This window comes from Musca vetustissima, unplaced genomic scaffold (assembly GCF_032173495.1).
Source record: "Musca vetustissima isolate MV318-11 ecotype Yass unplaced genomic scaffold, APGP_CSIRO_Mvet_v1 utg1603, whole genome shotgun sequence".
Classification (NCBI taxonomy): Eukaryota; Metazoa; Arthropoda; class Insecta; order Diptera; family Muscidae; genus Musca; species Musca vetustissima.
Genome location: NW_026884791.1, coordinates 385238 through 405019, shown reverse-complemented (window position 1 = coordinate 405019; position 19782 = coordinate 385238). Strand labels below are relative to the sequence as shown.

General features: G+C 37.2%; 2 protein-coding genes across 2 annotated transcripts in view; one reads left to right on the top strand and one right to left on the bottom strand.

Annotated features, from left to right (window-relative positions):
- Positions 1 to 19782, top strand: part of LOC133331800 (embryonic polarity protein dorsal-like) — a 199983-nt gene that overhangs the window by 48102 nt on the left and 132099 nt on the right. The gene's annotated exons all lie outside the window — the stretch shown is intronic.
- LOC133331790 (ralBP1-associated Eps domain-containing protein 1) lies at positions 6961 to 11779 on the bottom strand. Its single transcript, XM_061540162.1, has 10 exons — positions 11550 to 11779; positions 11071 to 11484; positions 9971 to 10284; positions 9509 to 9905; positions 9200 to 9451; positions 8912 to 9074; positions 8386 to 8849; positions 8216 to 8305; positions 7235 to 7739; positions 6961 to 7180 (listed from the first exon to the last, which is right to left on the bottom strand). The coding sequence occupies exons 1-10, from the start codon at positions 11697 to 11699 to the stop codon at positions 7056 to 7058; spliced, it is 2874 nt and encodes a 957-aa protein (XP_061396146.1). The 5' UTR covers positions 11700 to 11779; the 3' UTR covers positions 6961 to 7055.

The following is a 19782-nucleotide window of genomic DNA, read 5'->3' as shown; positions in this document are numbered from 1 at the left end:
AGATCCCCGGAGTAGAGTTTGGGCTCCTTGATGTTAGAAAGTGTTTGAAAATCTACAGGGAAGGTTTCTGAGAGATGACCGGTGTAGGCGTCCTGGCAGTCATTTCATGAGCTGTTTACTTCCTTGTGTTTGCAATGTTTTTTTTTAACCTTTTTAGCCTGTTGCACATTTCTTTGTGGAGACAGGATTCTTGAGTTCGGCAAGAAACTTCCTGAAGTTTTTCCTTTCTTTTGAATTTTGCGATAGAGCTTCGTTTCCACATCTCCAAAATTTACAGTATCAACCCAGGATTTTCTTCGACCAGCCTTGCGTTCCTTGTAAGTTGAACTGATTTCTACATCCCACCATGGCTATATGATCAATGTTATTATAAGGATGGGTAAATGATTACTGGTGGTTATTTTTGTTGGACCTGTTTTCCAGCTTACTACACAGTTTGAAGAACTTATAAAGGTCATAAAGGACAAATCCGTTATTGAGGCAGAAAAAGTCATATTCGCTTGCAAACTGTTGATTGATATTTCCTTGAGCAACAACAGATGCTCATGTGATAGATCATGGTATAATAAGGAAGGTAGTCTCATATGTTCATTTTTTTTCTTATTGTACCTTCATTGGCTTTCAATTTTGCAAAGGAGTTAGAAGTGTGGATAAATCTGACAGACTCTACAGCATAATCTATGGTGTCCACTTTATCTTGCTAATTTTTGGACTTGTTTTTATTCGTCAATGGTGGGAAGGTGACATTTAAGTTTTTATCCAAAATCTGGGAACAGTTGTTAAAGACAACCGGATATTTGGCTTAAGACTACCATTTCTCAATATCTTCTGCGTGTTTCTACCTTTTATTTACAATGGTCGCCGAAGTGATTGTGACGGAAACATAACATTGACCAAATGCAATAAGTGTTTCACCTACCTTTTCATGTATTCAAATAAGGGAACCGCTTTTGGCAATTCTAATCATTTGAATATTATTTTGACTCTTGGAGCGGGAGCACAATATCTTTTTTTTTCATCCTGATAGTTCTTTTTCCGATTTAATAGCCAAGTGGAGTTCATCGTTCGAGATATCGGTCAATTGCGGGTAATTGAGATTTGAAACGGTTTGTTGTATTGCTTGATTATATTTCCGGAATTGCTGTTCGATCTATTAGTGCTTCTACTGACTCTATTTTTACTTGCCTGCCTCTTATAGGGCCTGACTTCAGGCCGAATATCGGGACCGTTGAATCAAATGCACGGTGACGCCAAAAGCACGTTGCCGTTGAATAAAAATTGATATATCACTTGAGTGTTGTTGGGAAAAGACGGATAGGTTGTGCACGTACCGTTATAACCGTTACAGTGCGTTCCACGTACAGTCAAATAGAAAAAGAAATATTACAGTAGTTTTTACTGAACTGCACAAACAAAACTTGCAAAACTATAGAACCCTATGTCTGAGTAGACGCGTTTTTTTATCGCAGCTGATCGTTCTGTTTATTTCTGCTTTTTAAATTCGTTACAAACGTAATTCACTGGTGTTGATATCTTGTGTTTATGCAATATTGTCGAGTTATTTCGAATTTATCTCGAATTATTACGATTTATACAAAAAACATTTGGTTTGTTCCAGAACCTGCAAGAATGTAAAATTTTTTACTACGATAACAATTTTTCCTTTATGATATCGGAAAAAATAGTAAAAATTAGTAGATTCTTGCAGTACGGGAACAGACCAATTAAGTTGCTGCGTTGCGTAAGGATTGCTGTGTTGCTGTTGTTTCTTTTGTTGTTGCTGTTTGATTTTAAAATGCCTGCTAATAAACCTACTAAATGCAAAACTTGCAACGATAAATAACTGAGACACAAGCGTTTTATGTAAATCATGCAACCGTTGGATTCATACATCATGCGCCAACATTGATGACAAGCATCTTTACGTTTTAAAAACAGTAAAATCATTTGCCTTTAATTTTGCATCTTGCGAGCCGAATCTTAATAATTGCTCTAATAATGATGATGTATTGGATAGAATAAACAGTTTGAGTGAAAAGTTGGATAACTTTGTTCGTAACTATGAAACCAAGCAAAACATTTTAAAGGGTGTTTTGGATGATATCAAAAAAGAAGTTAGTTCCTGTATTGCTGAGTTAAAGTCAGATATTATATATATTCACTTCAACGGTAAGCTTGAAGTGAATACCACAACAAAATTTGCCGCTCTTGATCATGAAGACAATATATTGCATAGACGGTTAAATCGTTCTGGCATACTGATTGGAGGCCTGCCTGAAGGTTTGGACGACTTGGAAACACCTGTAATAGCTTTCGGGACATTCTACAATATTCCAATTACAAGTGCTGATATAAATCAAGTGTTCTATATTAATCGAAGAAAGCAAATATTGGTGAAATTTAACAAGGTTGTAAAGCGTGATTGTCATATGAGATAGTATTAAAGACTCGCATTTTTAAGGTCTCTGACATATTAAATGGTTTGGGTGGAAATCTGAATGCCCGTGTGTATCTTAATGCTCATTTTTCACCAGCAGCTGCCAATTTTAATTTTATCTGCAAACAAATACGTCGTTTAAACGTTGAAATTTAAAATTTTAAATACCGATAATCTTAATCTTAGATCTGTCTGTTTACTCGATATTTGGTAACAATTGTTACCAAATGTTACTAAATGTTGTCTGTTTACCCAAAAATCCAGCAAAAGGGAGTCAATTGAGAGAGCAAGTTTGACAGCTGAACAACAACAAACTTACTGGAGTTTACTGAAAGAATTTTGTGCAGTAAGATTTTGCAAACTCAGCCATCTTTGGATCAGCTGTTTTATGACCAAACACAAAAATTATTTAAAACATTTTTTTAAATTGCAGAGTTCAATTTGAAGTTAAGTTGCATAAAAATTACAGAAAATGGATAAAAATTCGCAAGTAATTCAAAGATTCATTAGATTAGAAACTAATTCCTTATATATTTTTAGGCAAGTTCCAGATAGAGGGCAATGTACTGATGCAGGGAGCTTAAATGTTCCCGGGGAACATACCAGATAATTTTTTCTTTATTATTCATTTATTTTTTAATATTAAATACAATACAAATAATTGTGTTCGTCCTTTGTTTGTTGCTTATTTTGGCGAACATCAAATGTTTTCTTGAATCAGCTGTTTATTTGCTAAATCTTTCTAAATGTTGTCTGTTTACTTTTTTCAGTATTATCGCAAAAGAGAGCAAGAAAGGCTTACTCTCTGAACTAGAACTTACTGAATAAATGTTATTGGAAAAGTAACCAGACACACCTCTTGTTGTTTGCTGATGGTAGAGATGACACATGTAATGCCAGTCAATGTGCTGCACTACTTCATGATGCTGAAAGAGAGTGATATGCTGCTGTTGTTCACGTATTTATTATATTTAATTATTTTATTAATTTTGAATCTCATTTATGAATTTATCGATCAGCTGTGTTAGAGTTTGATATATTATATTTCTTTTTGTGAAATGTTTAGTTATAATAAAATAGATTTAGTTTCATATATAGGGTTCCCCTCTATATCTACGTTTCTTATTTTTTATGTGTTTTAGCGCAAATCTTGGGCCAGTGATAAGCAAAAACTTTTTCATTAACTCGGTCTTGCAGTCTCATAACTTTAATATTACACATTTAAATTGTCGTAGTATTAGGCCATCAGCAAATACCACTAAATTTCAAGAACTCAAATCAATAATATATGAATCCAAATTTAATATTGTTGCTGTTTCGGAGACGTGGCTTAAGCCAGAAGTTTCAAGCCGTGCAGTTGATATAATTGGGTATACATTTATCAGGAATGATCGTATAGACTCAAGAGGTGGTGGTGTTGGCATGTATATTATGAAATGAATTAGTTATGAAATAGTATTCAAATCTTCGGTGCTGGGAAAATGCGAATCCCTTTTCATTGAATTGGTATCAGGTGATGCAAAGATTTTTTTCTGATTTATTTAACTTAGTTCCTACTGTACGCAGAAAAATTAGATCTGATGACAATTGGATAAATGCAAATCGGATTACTTTAGCCCGATCGCTTCGCGATTTGGCATTCACAGCATACCAACAAAATAAGAATAGCGGCAATTGGAAAGTGTACTGTAAGTTTTGGAAATAAAGCCAAATAAATCATTAGACGTGAGCGCAGAAGATATTTTTCGAAAAAATTTAATTACATGGGTTCTACTGGTTTCTGGTGTTTTCTTAGGGGTGCGGGATGTACGGGTTGTGATGACATAGTTTCCAATTTTGATGTCAATACTTTAAACAGTTCATTTGTATCAAAGAATTTGGCTACTCGTGATTTCGGTGAATCATATAACGTATTTTCTTTTAGTTGTGTTGATATTGATGATGTGGTTATTGCTCTAAATAATATTAAATCTTAATCCATTGGCATTGATGGAATACCTATTGATTTCATAAAACTTATTTTTCCATATATTTCTGATATGATTCTTGATCTGATAAACACAATTTTAACATCGTCGCTGTATCCGACCCTTTGGAAGAAAGCTCGTGTCGTTCCAATTCCCAAAGCCCATATTGTTAATGGTCCAGAAGATCTCAGACCTATTTCTATTTTACCGGTATTGTCGAAAGTGTGTGAGCAAATTGTATAGAGTCAGATTTTGGAACGTTTGAGCGTCCAAATTTCTAAATACCAGTTTGCTTTTCGTAAAAATCATAGTACTGCAAGTTTACTTTATTTGACAGATATGATTAGAAACAATACCAATCGAAATAATAATACTATTGTCGTTTCCTTAGATTTAACTAAAGCGTGTAATACTATTGTACATGAACAATTAATATTAAAGCTTAAAAATGAGTTTAATTTTTCCTTAACTGCTTGTAAGCTTGTTGCATCTTACTTGTCTGGTAGATCACAATTTGTATGTCTTCTATGACTATTCCTGTTACATGTGGTGTACCACAGGGTTCCGTGTTAGGACCGTAGCTTTTCCCATAGCTTTATTTGATAGGAAATATATATATATATGTATATATAATTCTCAGCAGAATGATGTACAATTTTTTATATTTGAAAATAATGATCTTTTTATAATCGCGTGTGTGACAAATTTGACACCGACTACCTATTTAGGGCACTGCTGCTTTGATTTGAAAATAATGATCTTTTTATAATCGCGTGTGTGACAAATTTGACACCGACTACCTATTTAGGGCACTGCTGCTTTGATGAGAAGAGCGAATAAATTCACGGGGAATTGATGTCAGAATAAGGCTGATTATTTAATTTCAATGAATCTTGTCACAGCACACTCTTTCGACCCAAGGTGTTCAATTTGTTGGTTGTACGTTCTGATGTTAATAGGTTATATTGCATAGCGTTTATTATGCGATATAACCTATTTGAATACATGCAGAAGGATTTATTGTAATATATATTAAGTCCATTCCGCCTTCGATCCTCGGCTTTCAGCTTGTTGTTGGTTTTTCTGTTTTCGACTCCTTTTTTAGCTATGAGCAAACCCACGGACATATCGACAAAATGTTTTCGATATCCAGGGCGGTTATACGAAATTGAATAACATCGATCGAAACAACTCGATATCGACTGTCATAATGTGCCCCCAGTTTTTTGATGTAAACGATGGCTTATGCGATTAAAGAATTTTTTCACTAGAAAATTTTCTCCCTAGGGAATATCTAGAATAAAGGACCTATTCATAAATGCAGAACTGTGCTGCATCATATGATTATTATGCAATGCTTTAGCTAATCAGATGTGCATCATGTTTTTATTTGCACATTTCTTTCTTTGAATTTATTTTTTCATTGCATTACCATTTTTGGGATTAGTATTGGCAGTCGTTTGCACATAATAAACTGCTGTATTGCATTTTTGAACATGTAACATTCGCAGTGTTGCCATTGTTTGCATTTTTGAACATAATGCGCATAATATGCAGCGCAGTACTGAATTTATGAACATGCCCAAATGTTCATTTAAATTTATATATACGAAATATAAATTCCATAGGATTTCATTTGACAAACACGCTATGGAATTAATACTTCAAATACATATTAACACATACTTGGGTTGAGTTTTTAGTCGCATACTTTATTTTTTGTATCATTATAATAACATAAAAAATTAAAATACATTTATGTTTTGTGTAGTTAAAAAAAAATCAAAAAGTGTGAATATTTGAAACAAAATTCTTCATTTCCGGAATGAATAGTTCTATTCAACTAATACAATGTGTCGATAATTTGTTTGTTTTGTGATTGTTAATAAGTAGATTTAACATACTAAAAATATATATATTTTAATAAGGAATTTGAATTGTTTGTTATTGTTGTTATAGTAGAAAAATACAATGTTATTCTTCCGTTCGCCTGTGATATCCTTTTCGTTTTACAGATAATAACACAAGGTATACCAGCGCTGTGGAATTTTTAAAGGAGATTATGCATGTGTGTATATTCACTTGACGCGTGTGCTTGTAATGGATCATAAATTGAGTTGATTTCAGAGATATCTTTAGGTTTTCGTTTTGTATGAGAAACATTAGTAGTTAATAATATTACAGTAATAAATAATTATGAATAAATAACAATTTATACATTTACATGTACGTAGGTAAATATGTTTTGCTGCTTACTTGCTTGTAATACACATCGTATACAAACATTTCCCGATGATGAATATGATGATAATGTTCCAGCATGTCAACGTATATGTAGTATATATTTATATATGTACTTATTATTTTAACTTAAGTAGGCTTTAGAGCCTAGATGTCAACGACCTTTGAAGTTGCGTATTTTCTTGATTATGTGTGTATGTATGTATGTCTGTACGTTTCTACATGGGTGTTTGAATGTGTTGCGATTAATTTGTAGTTTCTATTATTGTAAACATACATAGTATAAGTGTTTCTTTTAAATAATTTCAATATTTGTTTTAAAATATGTATTGTATCGAGTTTCATTAACAAACAACATCGAATCTAGCAAGTAATAACATCGTATCTTTGTAGATAACAATTTAAGCTGCCTAAACATTAGAATGGACGCCCGAGCTTCCTGAGCCACCGGTAACATTAGCTGTAACAGGTGCCGATATTGAAGATCCTGTACGAACACATAGGCCAATTTGTGTACCCAAGTTTGTGTTTGATGCTGTTGTTGTTGCTGCAGTCATTGACGGCGGAAATCCCACAACACCGTCATTACCTACCATCGATGTTGAAGCTTCCAGTTGAAGTCTCATTTCTTCTTTGCGCGTTTGTACGGTAAGTAATTCGTCGCTGAGATCATTACAAAGTCGCAATAAAAGATTATTTTGTTCGCGCAAATGCCGCAATACATCAGTCATATTGTTGTTACTTTCCTGTTTGAACGATACATGTCGAAGCGTTTCACTAATTGCATTTACCCTTTTTTCATATAAATCCGAATTGGGAAGAGTTGTAAGTGCTGTGGCTCCAGCTGACCCAAATGGTGGTGGTATCGGAGGGGGCATTTGTGACGCAGCCGCAGAGTTGGTAGCGGCCATAGGTTTTGGGGATTGAGAATTGCGTGGCGTATTTGGCTTACGATACACTTCAAAAGCCGACACTCGTTGATTGGATTGCAGTGAAAACCTTGTTGGAGGTAAAGATACGGCAGCTGGTGGAAGACCACGACCAGTAGTTGACGGTTGTGGTGGCAAGGAATACATTTGTTGTGGATCAGAGTTCTATAGCGGGTGGAAAATAAATCAATTTAATGTACATATATTTCTTAGGGAAAATATCTGATAAAATGTGTTGGGAATAATTTTAGTTGCAACCAAATTGTAGATTAATTCATATGTTTAGATATTGTCACTGGGACCTTATAAATTTTTATGTAGCTTTGAAATAAACACTAGAATATTAAGCACGTATCGTATGTTATTTACCCAATCCCTTGAAATTATATGTTAATGCAATATGAGTTGGGTCACACCAAAAATGTTTTTGACCCTGGTACCACTGAATTAATCTACAATCTTAGCAACGATTCGCCAATTTTGTATTCAATTAAAAAAATTACAAAAGGGTATCAAATTTTCGGAAAGTTAATAAGTTTTAAACGATTTGTAACGAAATTTGCTTCGGGAACTTCTAAGACTTGTACAGAATTTTAGTGTGTATGATCGTAAATATATTGTTTTTGCAAGCGTCGACTTACAACATTTGCAGTTAGATTGTCATCGGGAAATTGTGCAAAATCTGCGAAACCTGTAGATGTTTGCAGGTCAAAACTAGCTTGTGCCATAATCTTCATTTTCGAAATCATAACCATGAAACAGAAAAATGTTTATAATATGAGTTACTATGAAAATATATTCAAAGACTTACCTCTGGCTGGGGTCCACTTGGCGTTCCGATTTTAAACTTATTCAAATCCAAACTGCTGCTTCGTCCGTGCCTGTGAGGACGTGGTGGTGGTAGAGGCGGTGGATCTTTTTTGCTGATTAGCATTGACGTCGACAAAATATTTGCTCCCCCCGACGAGGAACTATTGTCAGCAACATGGGCAGTCATGTTCGATGCTGCAACTGTAGCTACCGTTGCAGGTTCTCGCTGAGGAGGGGGTGGAATAGCGCCAATATTTTTAGGCGGTATTTTTTTAGCTTGCGGACGTTGTATAGCTCTTAAATCACTGTTCTGCAACGAATCACGATGTTGTGAAGTATTGCTCGATGCAAATGCTGATGATTTCGGACTTGATTCTCGCAAAGTATGAACACTGTCCGCCGATGACTCAAGATTATGTTTGTCAATTGCTGAGGCAACGGCAGCATTAGTGGTTACGACGCCACCTACATATATTTGGATTAATATCAAATTTCTTTGGACATACAAAATATTGAGGATAACTAACCGACTGGAGTTACTCTTAATGGCACTGGATGCAAAATTTGTGGATCTGAGACAACAGCCTGTGCAGTGCGTTGCATATCAAAATTAACGGGTTTCGGACCGGGACTAGATACATTTGATGTGGGAGATTCATTAAATTTGGTCCACTGACTTGGCTGTGTGTCCTGCGAAAGAATGCAAATTCTAATTCAAAGGACATACAAATAGAAACAATTTGCCGGACAAATATGTTTACTCCCATATTGTTCATTTGGCAATGAACAAATTCCATTAAATTCATGTAACTTACTGTAGTCGTAACAAGCTGCAAAGGTTCATCATTTCCTACGGTTGTTGACCACAATGAGCTATCTTTACTTGTGCTATAGATTGGCTTCGAACTTGAAATATTAAGTGGAGGTGAAGTCGTAGGCTGCTCCATTTTTGGAGAATTTGAAATACTTCGATTTTTAACAGGTGGCGGCGGTGGTATGGTTGGTGGAGAGAGGGAATGCGGGTTTTTTGTAGTTGTAGTAACATATTGTCGTGAGCTTGCACTCGCCTGCAAAATTGTACATACTTTAATGCTGTTAACTATAATTTTGACTAAAACCCATACCTGTGAAGACGCAGAAAGAGTACTCATGTTCATAACTGCGTTCTCATTCAGGATACGTACACTATTTACAGAATTCCCTGTTAAACTCATCCCAGTGTTCATTCCTACAATGGTATTATCAGTATTGTCTTCCTCGTCTTCATCCAAGTGCAAAAGATCGGCCTCTGCCGGTTCCTGTGTCAACATGTGGTTGGCCAGCGTTGTACGCTGCAAGACAGTTGGATGTAGACACTGCGGTAATGTTGCCGGCAATGGTATATTGTTTCTACGTAGGACAACAAGATGCATCGCAGCTGTAAACTCTGCTAAACTTAAAGCTCCGTCCCGTGTAACATCGCACAGTTGCCAGATATGACGTAACTCTTCAACAGGAATCCGAGATTTCTCGAAAAATACACTGAAAATATTTTAGTTTTATGAAGATTATGTGAAAAGCGATCCATAAAAGTTATTAAGACTAACCGTGCCGCTTGTCCTGACAAGAGTCCCTTGGTATCATGATGTACTGATTTAAATTGATTAAAATAGTATTCACGTTGCTCCGGTGTTATTTGATAGACCGCTTCCAAATCCGTCTCATTATCGTCTTCATCGTCGTCATCACTACTATGTCGATCTGAAGACTCTTCTTCAGTACCCAAAAGTTGACGATGTTCATCGCCTAGTAAACCTTGCCACAAAGTTTCCTTAGCCCATGGCCGTTCAGTGTTTGTAGGTGTAGGAGTAGGACTGTCGCTGTTGGTACTCCATGCTTCTGGGGAACCACCACCACGATGGTGCTAAAATGACACATAAATGAAATGTACGTATGTGGTCAACACGAAATACCAAATTGTTCAAAATTGCAGCATTCTTTAAATTAGCTAGCAAAAATGCATTTCATAAGATTTTACATACAGGTCTAATTGATGACTGTTGGTATACTTAATTGTCCTCCAAAACAAGACAACATGCTTATTTAAGAAAATTTTACATATATATATATATATATATATATACAATTATTCAATTTATACAAACATTTCTGTATGGCTGCTTTTATTTTGTATGTGCCCAAAGGTTCGAAGTTTTTTCCAACCTTCTCGAATGTAAAATGTACTGTATCCCGCCCCCGGCTCTTGTAAATGTTTGCGAACACATAAGAATAATTTCAATGAAAGATAAACTGATTTCTTAGTTATTAAATGTTCAAAATGAGAATATCATTAATAATACTTACTTTAGTAGTTGTTCTGTGTTCTTGAGTCCCTATATCTAAATATAAAACCTGTATAGTTCAGAAATGAAGCAGGTTGCGGTTAGCAATAGGTATAACGAATTTTTGTGCCTAATAATGAAGAAGGCTATGTCAATCCCAATGCATTTACTGTTTTTCTCCCAGAACATAATTAAAATGCCAAAAAATACGTCTCGGACATGTAAAAACGTAGCATTTAGCTCTGGTCCAGAATAAACATACTTTATTGGTTCTCCGACGAGTATTTAGAGTCGAATATATTAAACCTTTAATATAGTCTGTATAATGTATAAATTACCTTTGAATGAATTATGGTTCCCTTAATACCCTCCTCTCCGCCACAACTAGATTCACACTGTTCAACTTCTGAATCAGTACTTTGTAAATCCGAACTTGCAGCACAAGCTTCACTTTTCTGTGGGTGGGTCGTGGATGAGTTCCGCCGTGATCCTAATGGATTGGTATCAGTCCAATCCGTTCGTCGTTGCAATGAATTCCGTCGGTCTGTAACGGGTGGAGGAGGAATTGCATGATGGTGCTGCTGGTGGCTGCTAACTTCCAACTTGCTGCCGTTGTCGTTCCAACTAAAACGAGGTAACGGCAATTGAACAGAAGCAGCTATTAATTCTTGTCGTAATTGCATTGACGCTTGATGAGCAGCAATCAATTTTAGGCAAGAGTAGAATTGCGCTCGTGAAACGTGAATGGCAGTATCTGGAATACCGGCTAGGGATATAATCTATAAAATCCAGTGGAAATAAAACTCATTTAAACTAATTGATTCCGACATAAAAAAACATGTACCTCAAGTATTTTTTCATTAGAAAGATTTGCTGAACGAAACAACTCCGATGCTTTAAGCATCGGTATTTTGCCCGTTTTTTCTTCATCACAGCACAAGAACAAATCACCGTAATAGCGACTTTCAGTTTCCGTCAAAGACACTTCTTCCATTGTGAGGTCTGTATGTTACAGGTGGCAACCGACCGTGATTGGGGTTTGAAAGGATGACTCTAAAAGACAAGTTTCACAATCACTACATTATTTTAATGTTCTGTTTTGCACAAATGCGTGTGCGATGCACACGCACTTACTTGTTTGCTCTCTGCTTTCCTGTATAGCCCGTTTTTGGCTAATACAATAAACCATGTAAAAGTTAGCTAGGCCAACTCAATATTTTTTCCACGGTAATAAAATAAAAAAAAAATTAATTAGAACTAGATTCTATTAGGTTCTGGTCTGGAACGGAGCTAAAATAAAAACGACGACTGAAAAAATTGAAAAACGTTCCACCTGCTAACGAATGGGAGGAGAAGACAAAATTGACGATAAAGATGAACTCAAAATGGTGCAAATTATGATTAGGGATAAGTAAATCGACTTTCGACTAATCGATTAATCGACTTTCTGTATTGAAAAGTGTAAAAAAGTCGAAGTCGACTTGTGATCATGGCCTATAAATGAGGTCACCAAGGGAGACCAGCTGATTATCGATACCTCTCAAGTTTGCTGTCAAAATGCATTATTGTGAATTGACTTCCATTATGAGAACGTAAACAAAGTCGAAATTTTTGACATTAGACTTGAGAAAAAACAGCTGTTTTCCGATTTCGATTGCTATCTTGGTGACCTTATTAATAGATCTTGCTTGTGATCTTTGAGGAAATCGCAGTCGACTTTTCAAGATCGACTTTCGATTTTCATACTTGGTCCTTTTGGTGCTGATCACAAACACATAATACCGGAGGTTTAAAACTTTCACCTATGGACATGTGGAACATTGGGCGACGCGAGCAGAATTTTCTTATAATTTGAAAATTTTTCGGAGTAGTCGTCTTTCGGCTGGAAATTTCATATACATACCTCTGTTGAACCAGAGTTATCGAAAATACAACAACCACAAGCAAACTATAACACAAACGATCGAAGTTGACGTGTGCTGCGCTTTGGAGTTAAATATATTTAAACTTTTTGCGTGCGTTAACGCGATAACAAAAAACGCTCAACGCGATCATTCTGTTTAGCCCTTAAAAGTCGAAAATTTATCAAAAATTGATTTTGCGGGGTTTTACAATGTTGGTGATTGAGATTTTTTCTCTCTCATTGGTAAATTGATAGTAATTAGAGTTGCGCTATTTTTAATTTTTTAACAAGCGTACTTTTTGTTCACAAAAGGTACGAATTTACATAAACGTGCCAAAACAAAAAGTAGATATTTTTATTATTCGTGAATACATTTATTTAAATTATAACATATATTATTTACGCAAATGATTGGTATAAATATTGGCAAATATATCTCGGTAATTATGATTTATTATCATTTCAAATAAAATTTTAGGTACCTTTCGTACTTTTTTATTCCTACCTGTGTCAATGTTTTCCAACTCTATTCCCAATTTACCAATGAGAGAGAGAAAAAACTCTCATGACCAATACCAATCACCAACAGTGTAAAACCCCGCTTTGAGGAGGTTTGACAAAATCGAAAAGTCAACTTTTTAGTCAGAGGCAAAAATCGAAATGTCTGAAAGTCGACTTTTACTCTCGACTACGTATCCCTACTCCTTTCGACCAGAGTATGAGGTCGTCTAGTCGTGGAAAAAATATTGTTACGAAAATAACTTTAGATTTAAGATTAATTTAGATGAATTCCGTTAATTTAAGAATTTGAATTGTAACGTAAATTTCTACTACGCAGTTTATTCGAATAACTTCACAACAACAACTACTGTATAGATTTTTCTACATCCTTCCATTTCCTCTTCCATTTTCTATTTTGTTATTGTCGTACAATTCTTGTTAAACGTCATCATTGATGATCGCTTAATTCCTCTTTCTTTGTTACCCCCTCGCCTGTATATGTGTTGTTGTTATTGTTTACTCAATGTAAGTTTGTATGTGTTGTTGTTATTGTTTACTCAATGAAAGTTTGTATGTGTTGTTGCTATTGTTCACTCAATGTAAGTTTGTATGTGTGTTGCATTGGTAGATTGTTCGTGATCTAGGTGTTACCAGATCGTCTAGAAACTTCTGTAGCGACAAGCAAGGCTCATATAAATAGGGGAAATGGAAAGGCAGTTAGTCAGTTGTGAATCAGATCGCGAATTGAAACCGTCGAGTAAAGTAAAGTGCAAAGTAAAGTTGTGTGAATAAAATCATTGTAATAATCGTAATCCGAAAGAACCCGCGTTTTATTTGGTACGAACTGTATCGGGAAATAAAACAACGTCTGCACGGGATTAAGTAAAATCCAAGAACGTAACAATTGGTGTCGGAAGTGAGATTACGATAATACTACGATGAAGTTTAAGGATCTACGAGTGGAAGACTTGAAGAAGGAGCTGAATAAATTGGAATTGTCCTCTACTGGCAACAAGGCTGAACTCCAAAAACGTCTGTTGGATGAGTTCGAGCGCCGTGGTATGAACATCAATACATATGAGTTTGACAGTAAGGATGAAGTGGATTTATCGGAAATGGGCGAATCCAACGGTGGGGAAGTCTCGTCAGTAGCTGCCAGGGGTGACGATTTCAGAGAAATGCTGGCTAAAATGTTCGAAGAGAATTCCAGAAACACGAGACGAATGTTCGAAGAGAATTCCAGAAAGTCAGAAGAAAACTCGAGACGAATGTTCGAAGAGAATTCCAGAAAGTTAGATGAACTCAAGGCGGAGAATTGTAGAATGTTTGACGAAAATTCGAGAATAATGAACGAGAAACTCGAGAAAATTACAGAAGTTATTGGAAGGAGAGTGGAAACCGCGGAGGTCCAAATTAAAGAGTTGGATAAGAAAGTGCAGTCGGTCGACGAGAAGATTCTGTCTGTGGATGAGAAATTTCTGGCCCACGACCACAGGTTTACGAATCTGGAGAAGAAAATGTCGGAACTGGAAATCAAAGGTGGTCCGGTGCGAGTTCCTGATAACACGCTAAAAATCAAACCTCCTGTATTCGACGGCTCTACGTCATTCAATGTCGAGACAGTGGCTTCTAGAAATTCGTGGAACGACAGCGACAAAGCGGTTGCACTACTTCTGGCATTGAAGGGCAGTGCTGCTGATGTTATACAGAGTATTCCTGTCGCTTCTAGGAACAACTATGAAGATGTTATTGCTGCACTGGAACGTAAGTACGGTGGCGAACATAAACAAAACATCTACCTTATGGAATTAAGGGGAAGAGTACAGAGGGCGAACGAGACGTTACAAGACTTTGCAGCTGAGGTGGAACGTTTGGTGCTAATGGCGTATCCAGGAGAGAATCACCCATTGGTGGACCGTATGAAAATCGAAACCTTTGTGAATGGCATACGTGACCCTGAGATTAAATGTGCAACATATGCGTCACCAAAAACGTCATTTGCCGAAACCGTGTCGTTTGCCCTTGCCCAAGAGACGGCAAGAATAATTGTTAAGCCCCAGACCCACAATATTCGCCAACTGGAGACCGAATGTTGCGAACCCAAATCTCTCGTTAACTTGATCGAGGACGCCATGAGGCGGGTAATAAAAGAAGCAAAGTTAGTAAGGATGACTAAGTCCAGGGTTAGATGCTACAACTGCGATAAAGCAGGTCATATTGCGCGCGAATGCAGAGCTAAGTGCAAACGATCCAGGTCATCGTCACCACCTCCAACGAAAGATGGTAGAAGAGCGGCTCAACAGTCCACCAATGAGTCACCGTTAAACAGAATCGAGCACAGAAAAGGCGGAAAACACGGTGATGCTGATCCCCTGTCTCGTCGGCCATGCAAGGTAGAAGGCAGGCATTGCTCAAAGGCTGACAGTAAAGAGAATATAGTTGATGTCCGACTATTGCAGTTTGAGTCAGGTGAAGATTGGTCGACGGAACAACGAAGAGATCCCATTCTGGGCAAAATAATTTCGGCCATAGAAACGGGCAAGCGACCTAGTCGCAAAGAAATTACCTCCGAAAGCCCTCTTTTAAAATCCTATTGGGCCCAGTGGGACAGTCTGCTTATAAAAGATGGTTGCCTATATCGCAAATGGGAAAGTGAGGACGGTAAATCTCACCGGAATTTGATCGTCGTCCCAGACTCCAAAATAAGAGATGTCTTGCCGGAGTTTCACGATAGGCCAAGTGGAGGACATCTTGGCATAGCAAAGACGGCTGAAAAGGTAAAGCAGAGATTCTACTGGGTCGGCTGTCAAAAATCCATTGCCGACTGGATCGCCAATTGTGAAAGGTGCATAAGAGCTAAAGGTCCAATACGGAAGAGTCGAGTCTACATGCAGCAGTATAATTCAGGAGCCCCTTTTGAAAGAATCGCAATGGATGTAGCTGGACCGTTCCCCACAAGCGACTCTGGGAACCGGTATGTCTTAGTGGTCATGGATTACTTCAGTAAATGGCCAGAGGTTTATGCTATCCCAAATCAAGAAGCCAGGACAATTGTGGATGTGTTCAGCAAAAATTGGATTTGTCGCTATGGTGTTCCATCGGAGGTTCATTCCGATCAAGGTAGGAACTTTGAATCAGCGATCTTCAAGGAAATGTGTGACTCCTACGGAATCAAGAAAACCAGAACGACGCCTCTACATCCACAATCAGATGGCATGGTGGAAAGATTCAATCGTACCCTGGAAGAACATCTACGGAAAGTGGTGGACAGTGGCCAACGAGACTGGGATGAGCATATTCCAAAGTTTTTACTGGCTTATAGATCGGCCATTCATGATTCCACATCCCGGACCACAGCCAAAGTTCTGTTCGGAAATGAATTAAAGCTACCTGGGGATTTGATATTCGGTGCTACCCCAAACGACGATGTGAACCAAGAAGAAGACAGTCAGAACTCTTTTAGTAAAATCCACGATGCAGTTCGCCATCGAATAAAAATGGTTAGCAACCGCATAAAGGCAAGGTACGATCGAGCGGCAAATACCGATGGGTTTCAAGAAGGGCAACTGGTACTATTGTTCAATCCACAACGAAAAAAAGGACTATGCCCCAAATTGCAAACGCACTGGGAAGGACCCTACAAGATTGTCACGAAAATAAATGACGTCGTTTATCGCATCCAGAGGAGCGACAGTCCCAGGTCGAAGATGAAAGTTGTACATTTGGAGCGGCTGGCCCCCTACGGAACGGGAACTGTGCCTATTCGGGACGAACAGGCGCAAATGGGAATGTGAGGACGGTAAATCTCACCGGAATTTGATCGTCGTCCCAGACTCCAAAATAAGAGATGTCTTGTCGGAGTTTCACGATGGGCCAAGTGGAGGACATCTTGGCATAGCAAAGACGGCTGAAAAGATAAAGCAGAGATTCTACTGGGTCGGCTGTCAAAAATCCATTGCCGACTGGATCGCCAATTGTGAAAGGTGCATAAGAGCTAAAGGTCCAACACGGAAGAGTCGAGTCTACATGCAGCAGTATAATTCAGGAGCCCCTTTTGAAAGAATCGCAATGGATGTAGCTGGACCGTTCCCCACAAGCGACTCTGGGAACCGGTATGTCTTAGTGGTCATGGATTACTTCAGTAAATGGCCAGAGGTTTATGCTATCCCAAATCAAGAAGCCAGGACAATTGTGGATGTGTTCAGCAAAAATTGGATTTGTCGCTATGGTGTTCCATCGGAGGTTCATTCCGATCAAGGTAGGAACTTTGAATCAGCGATCTTCAAGGAAATGTGTGACTCCTACGGAATCAAGAAAACCAGAACGACGCCTCTACATCCACAATCAGATGGCATGGTGGAAAGATTCAATCGTACCCTGGAAGAACATCTACGGAAAGTGGTGGACAGTGGCCAACGAGACTGGGATGAGCATATTCCAAAGTTTTTACTGGCTTATAGATCGGCCATTCATGATTCCACATCCCGGACCACAGCCAAAGTTCTGTTCGGAAATGAATTAAAGCTACCTGGGGATTTGATATTCGGTGCTACCCCAAACGACGATGTGAACCAAGAAGAAGACAGTCAGAACTCTTTTAGTAAAATCCACGATGCAGTTCGCCATCGAATAAAAATGGTTAGCAACCGCATAAAGGCAAGGTACGATCGAGCGGCAAATACCGATGGGTTTCAAGAAGGGCAACTGGTACTATTGTTCAATCCACAACGAAAAAAAGGACTATGCCCCAAATTGCAAACGCACTGGGAAGGACCCTACAAGATTGTCACGAAAATAAATGACGTCGTTTATCGCATCCAGAGGAGCGACAGTCCCAGGTCGAAGATGAAAGTTGTACATTTGGAGCGGCTGGCCCCCTACGGAACGGGAACTGTGCCTATTCGGGACGAACAGGCTTAAGCGGGGGGCAATGTTACGAAAATAACTTTAGATTTAAGATTAATTTAGATGAATTCCGTTAATTTAAGAATTTGAATTGTAACGTAAATTTCTACTACGCAGTTTATTCGAATAACTTCACAACAACAACTACTGTATAGATTTTTCTACATCCTTCCATTTCCTCTTTTATTTTCTATTTTGTTATTGTCGTACAATTCTTGTTAAACGTCATCATTGATGATCGCTTAATTCCTCTTTCTTTGTTACCCCCTCGCCTGTATATGTGTTGTTGTTATTGTTTACTCAATGTAAGTTTGTATGTGTTGTTGTTATTGTTTACTCAATGAAAGTTTGTATGTGTTGTTGCTATTGTTCACTCAATGTAAGTTTGTATGTGTGTTGCATTGGTAGATTGTTCGTGATCTAGGTGTTACCAGATCGTCTAGAAACTTCTGTAGCGACAAGCAAGGCTCATATAAATAGGGGAAATGGAAAGGCAGTTAGTCAGTTGTGAATCAGATCGCGAATTGAAACCGTCGAGTAAAGTAAAGTTGTGTGAATAAAATCATTGTAATAATCGTAATCCGAAAGAACCCGCGTTTTATTTGGTACGAACTGTATCGGGAAATAAAACAACGTCTGCACGGGATTAAGTAAAATCCAAGAACGTAACAATATACACAGAATTTTTTTTGTCATAGAATCAACCATGGTACAATTATTCAAGGTAGGCCATACCAACTTATAAATTACAAAATTTTCATACTGTGGCTTGTTATGCCAAAGTAATGTACAAAATGTGTGACAATACATTCTCACAATGAACTAAACCTGGAACTGTTTTCACATGTTTGTTTTTACATTCCATAGTTTTCAAATAAAATAATCGAAAGGGCATGCAAATTATTAATAGACTTAGAGCACGTTTAGACTACTAAATCTACTCGATTTCAAATGACGATTCCATAGCGTATACGTTACCTTAATTCTGTTCACAAATCCAATATTTGATAATGGATGTCAAGTCACAATAATAGACTTTGACAACAAACTTGAGAATCAGCTGATATCCAGCTGGTCTCTCTTGGAATTGACCATTGAGATCGTGCAGATATTGTAAATCTAAACGCAATTTTATTGTGTTTAGCACGTATTTTATAATTTTCAATCAAAACATTGCATGACAATTTCAATAGTTAAACATTTTTCAATTTGCAAGGAAATGTTTGTGGCGCAAATTAAATATTGTGTATACTAACTAACAGTCTTATGGTCTGTTCCCGTACTACAAGAATCTACTACTTTTTACTACGATAACGAATTTTCCTTTATGATATCGAAGAAAATAGTAAAATCTAGTAGATTCTTGCAGTACGGGAACAGACCATTTATCTCTATTATTCGGGAAAGCTAAAAATATAAATAGTTTTAACTACATAAAGTGTTAGAGGACATTAACATTTAAGATTTTTCAAAAAATGGAGTTAGTCGATATGTGCACTGAGCGATTCCGTTAATGTTTACTCGATATTTGGTAACAATTGTTACTAAATGTTGTCTGTTTACGCAAAAATCCAGTAAAAAAGAGTCAAGTGAGAGAGCAATTTTTACAGTTCAACAACAACAAACTTACTGGAGTTTACTGAAAGAATTTTATTCAGTAAGATTTTGCAAACTCAGCATTTTCTGATCAGCTGTTTTATGAACAAACAAAAACATTATTCAAACCATTTTTTTAATTTTCAAAGTTCAATTTGAAGTTAAGTTGTAT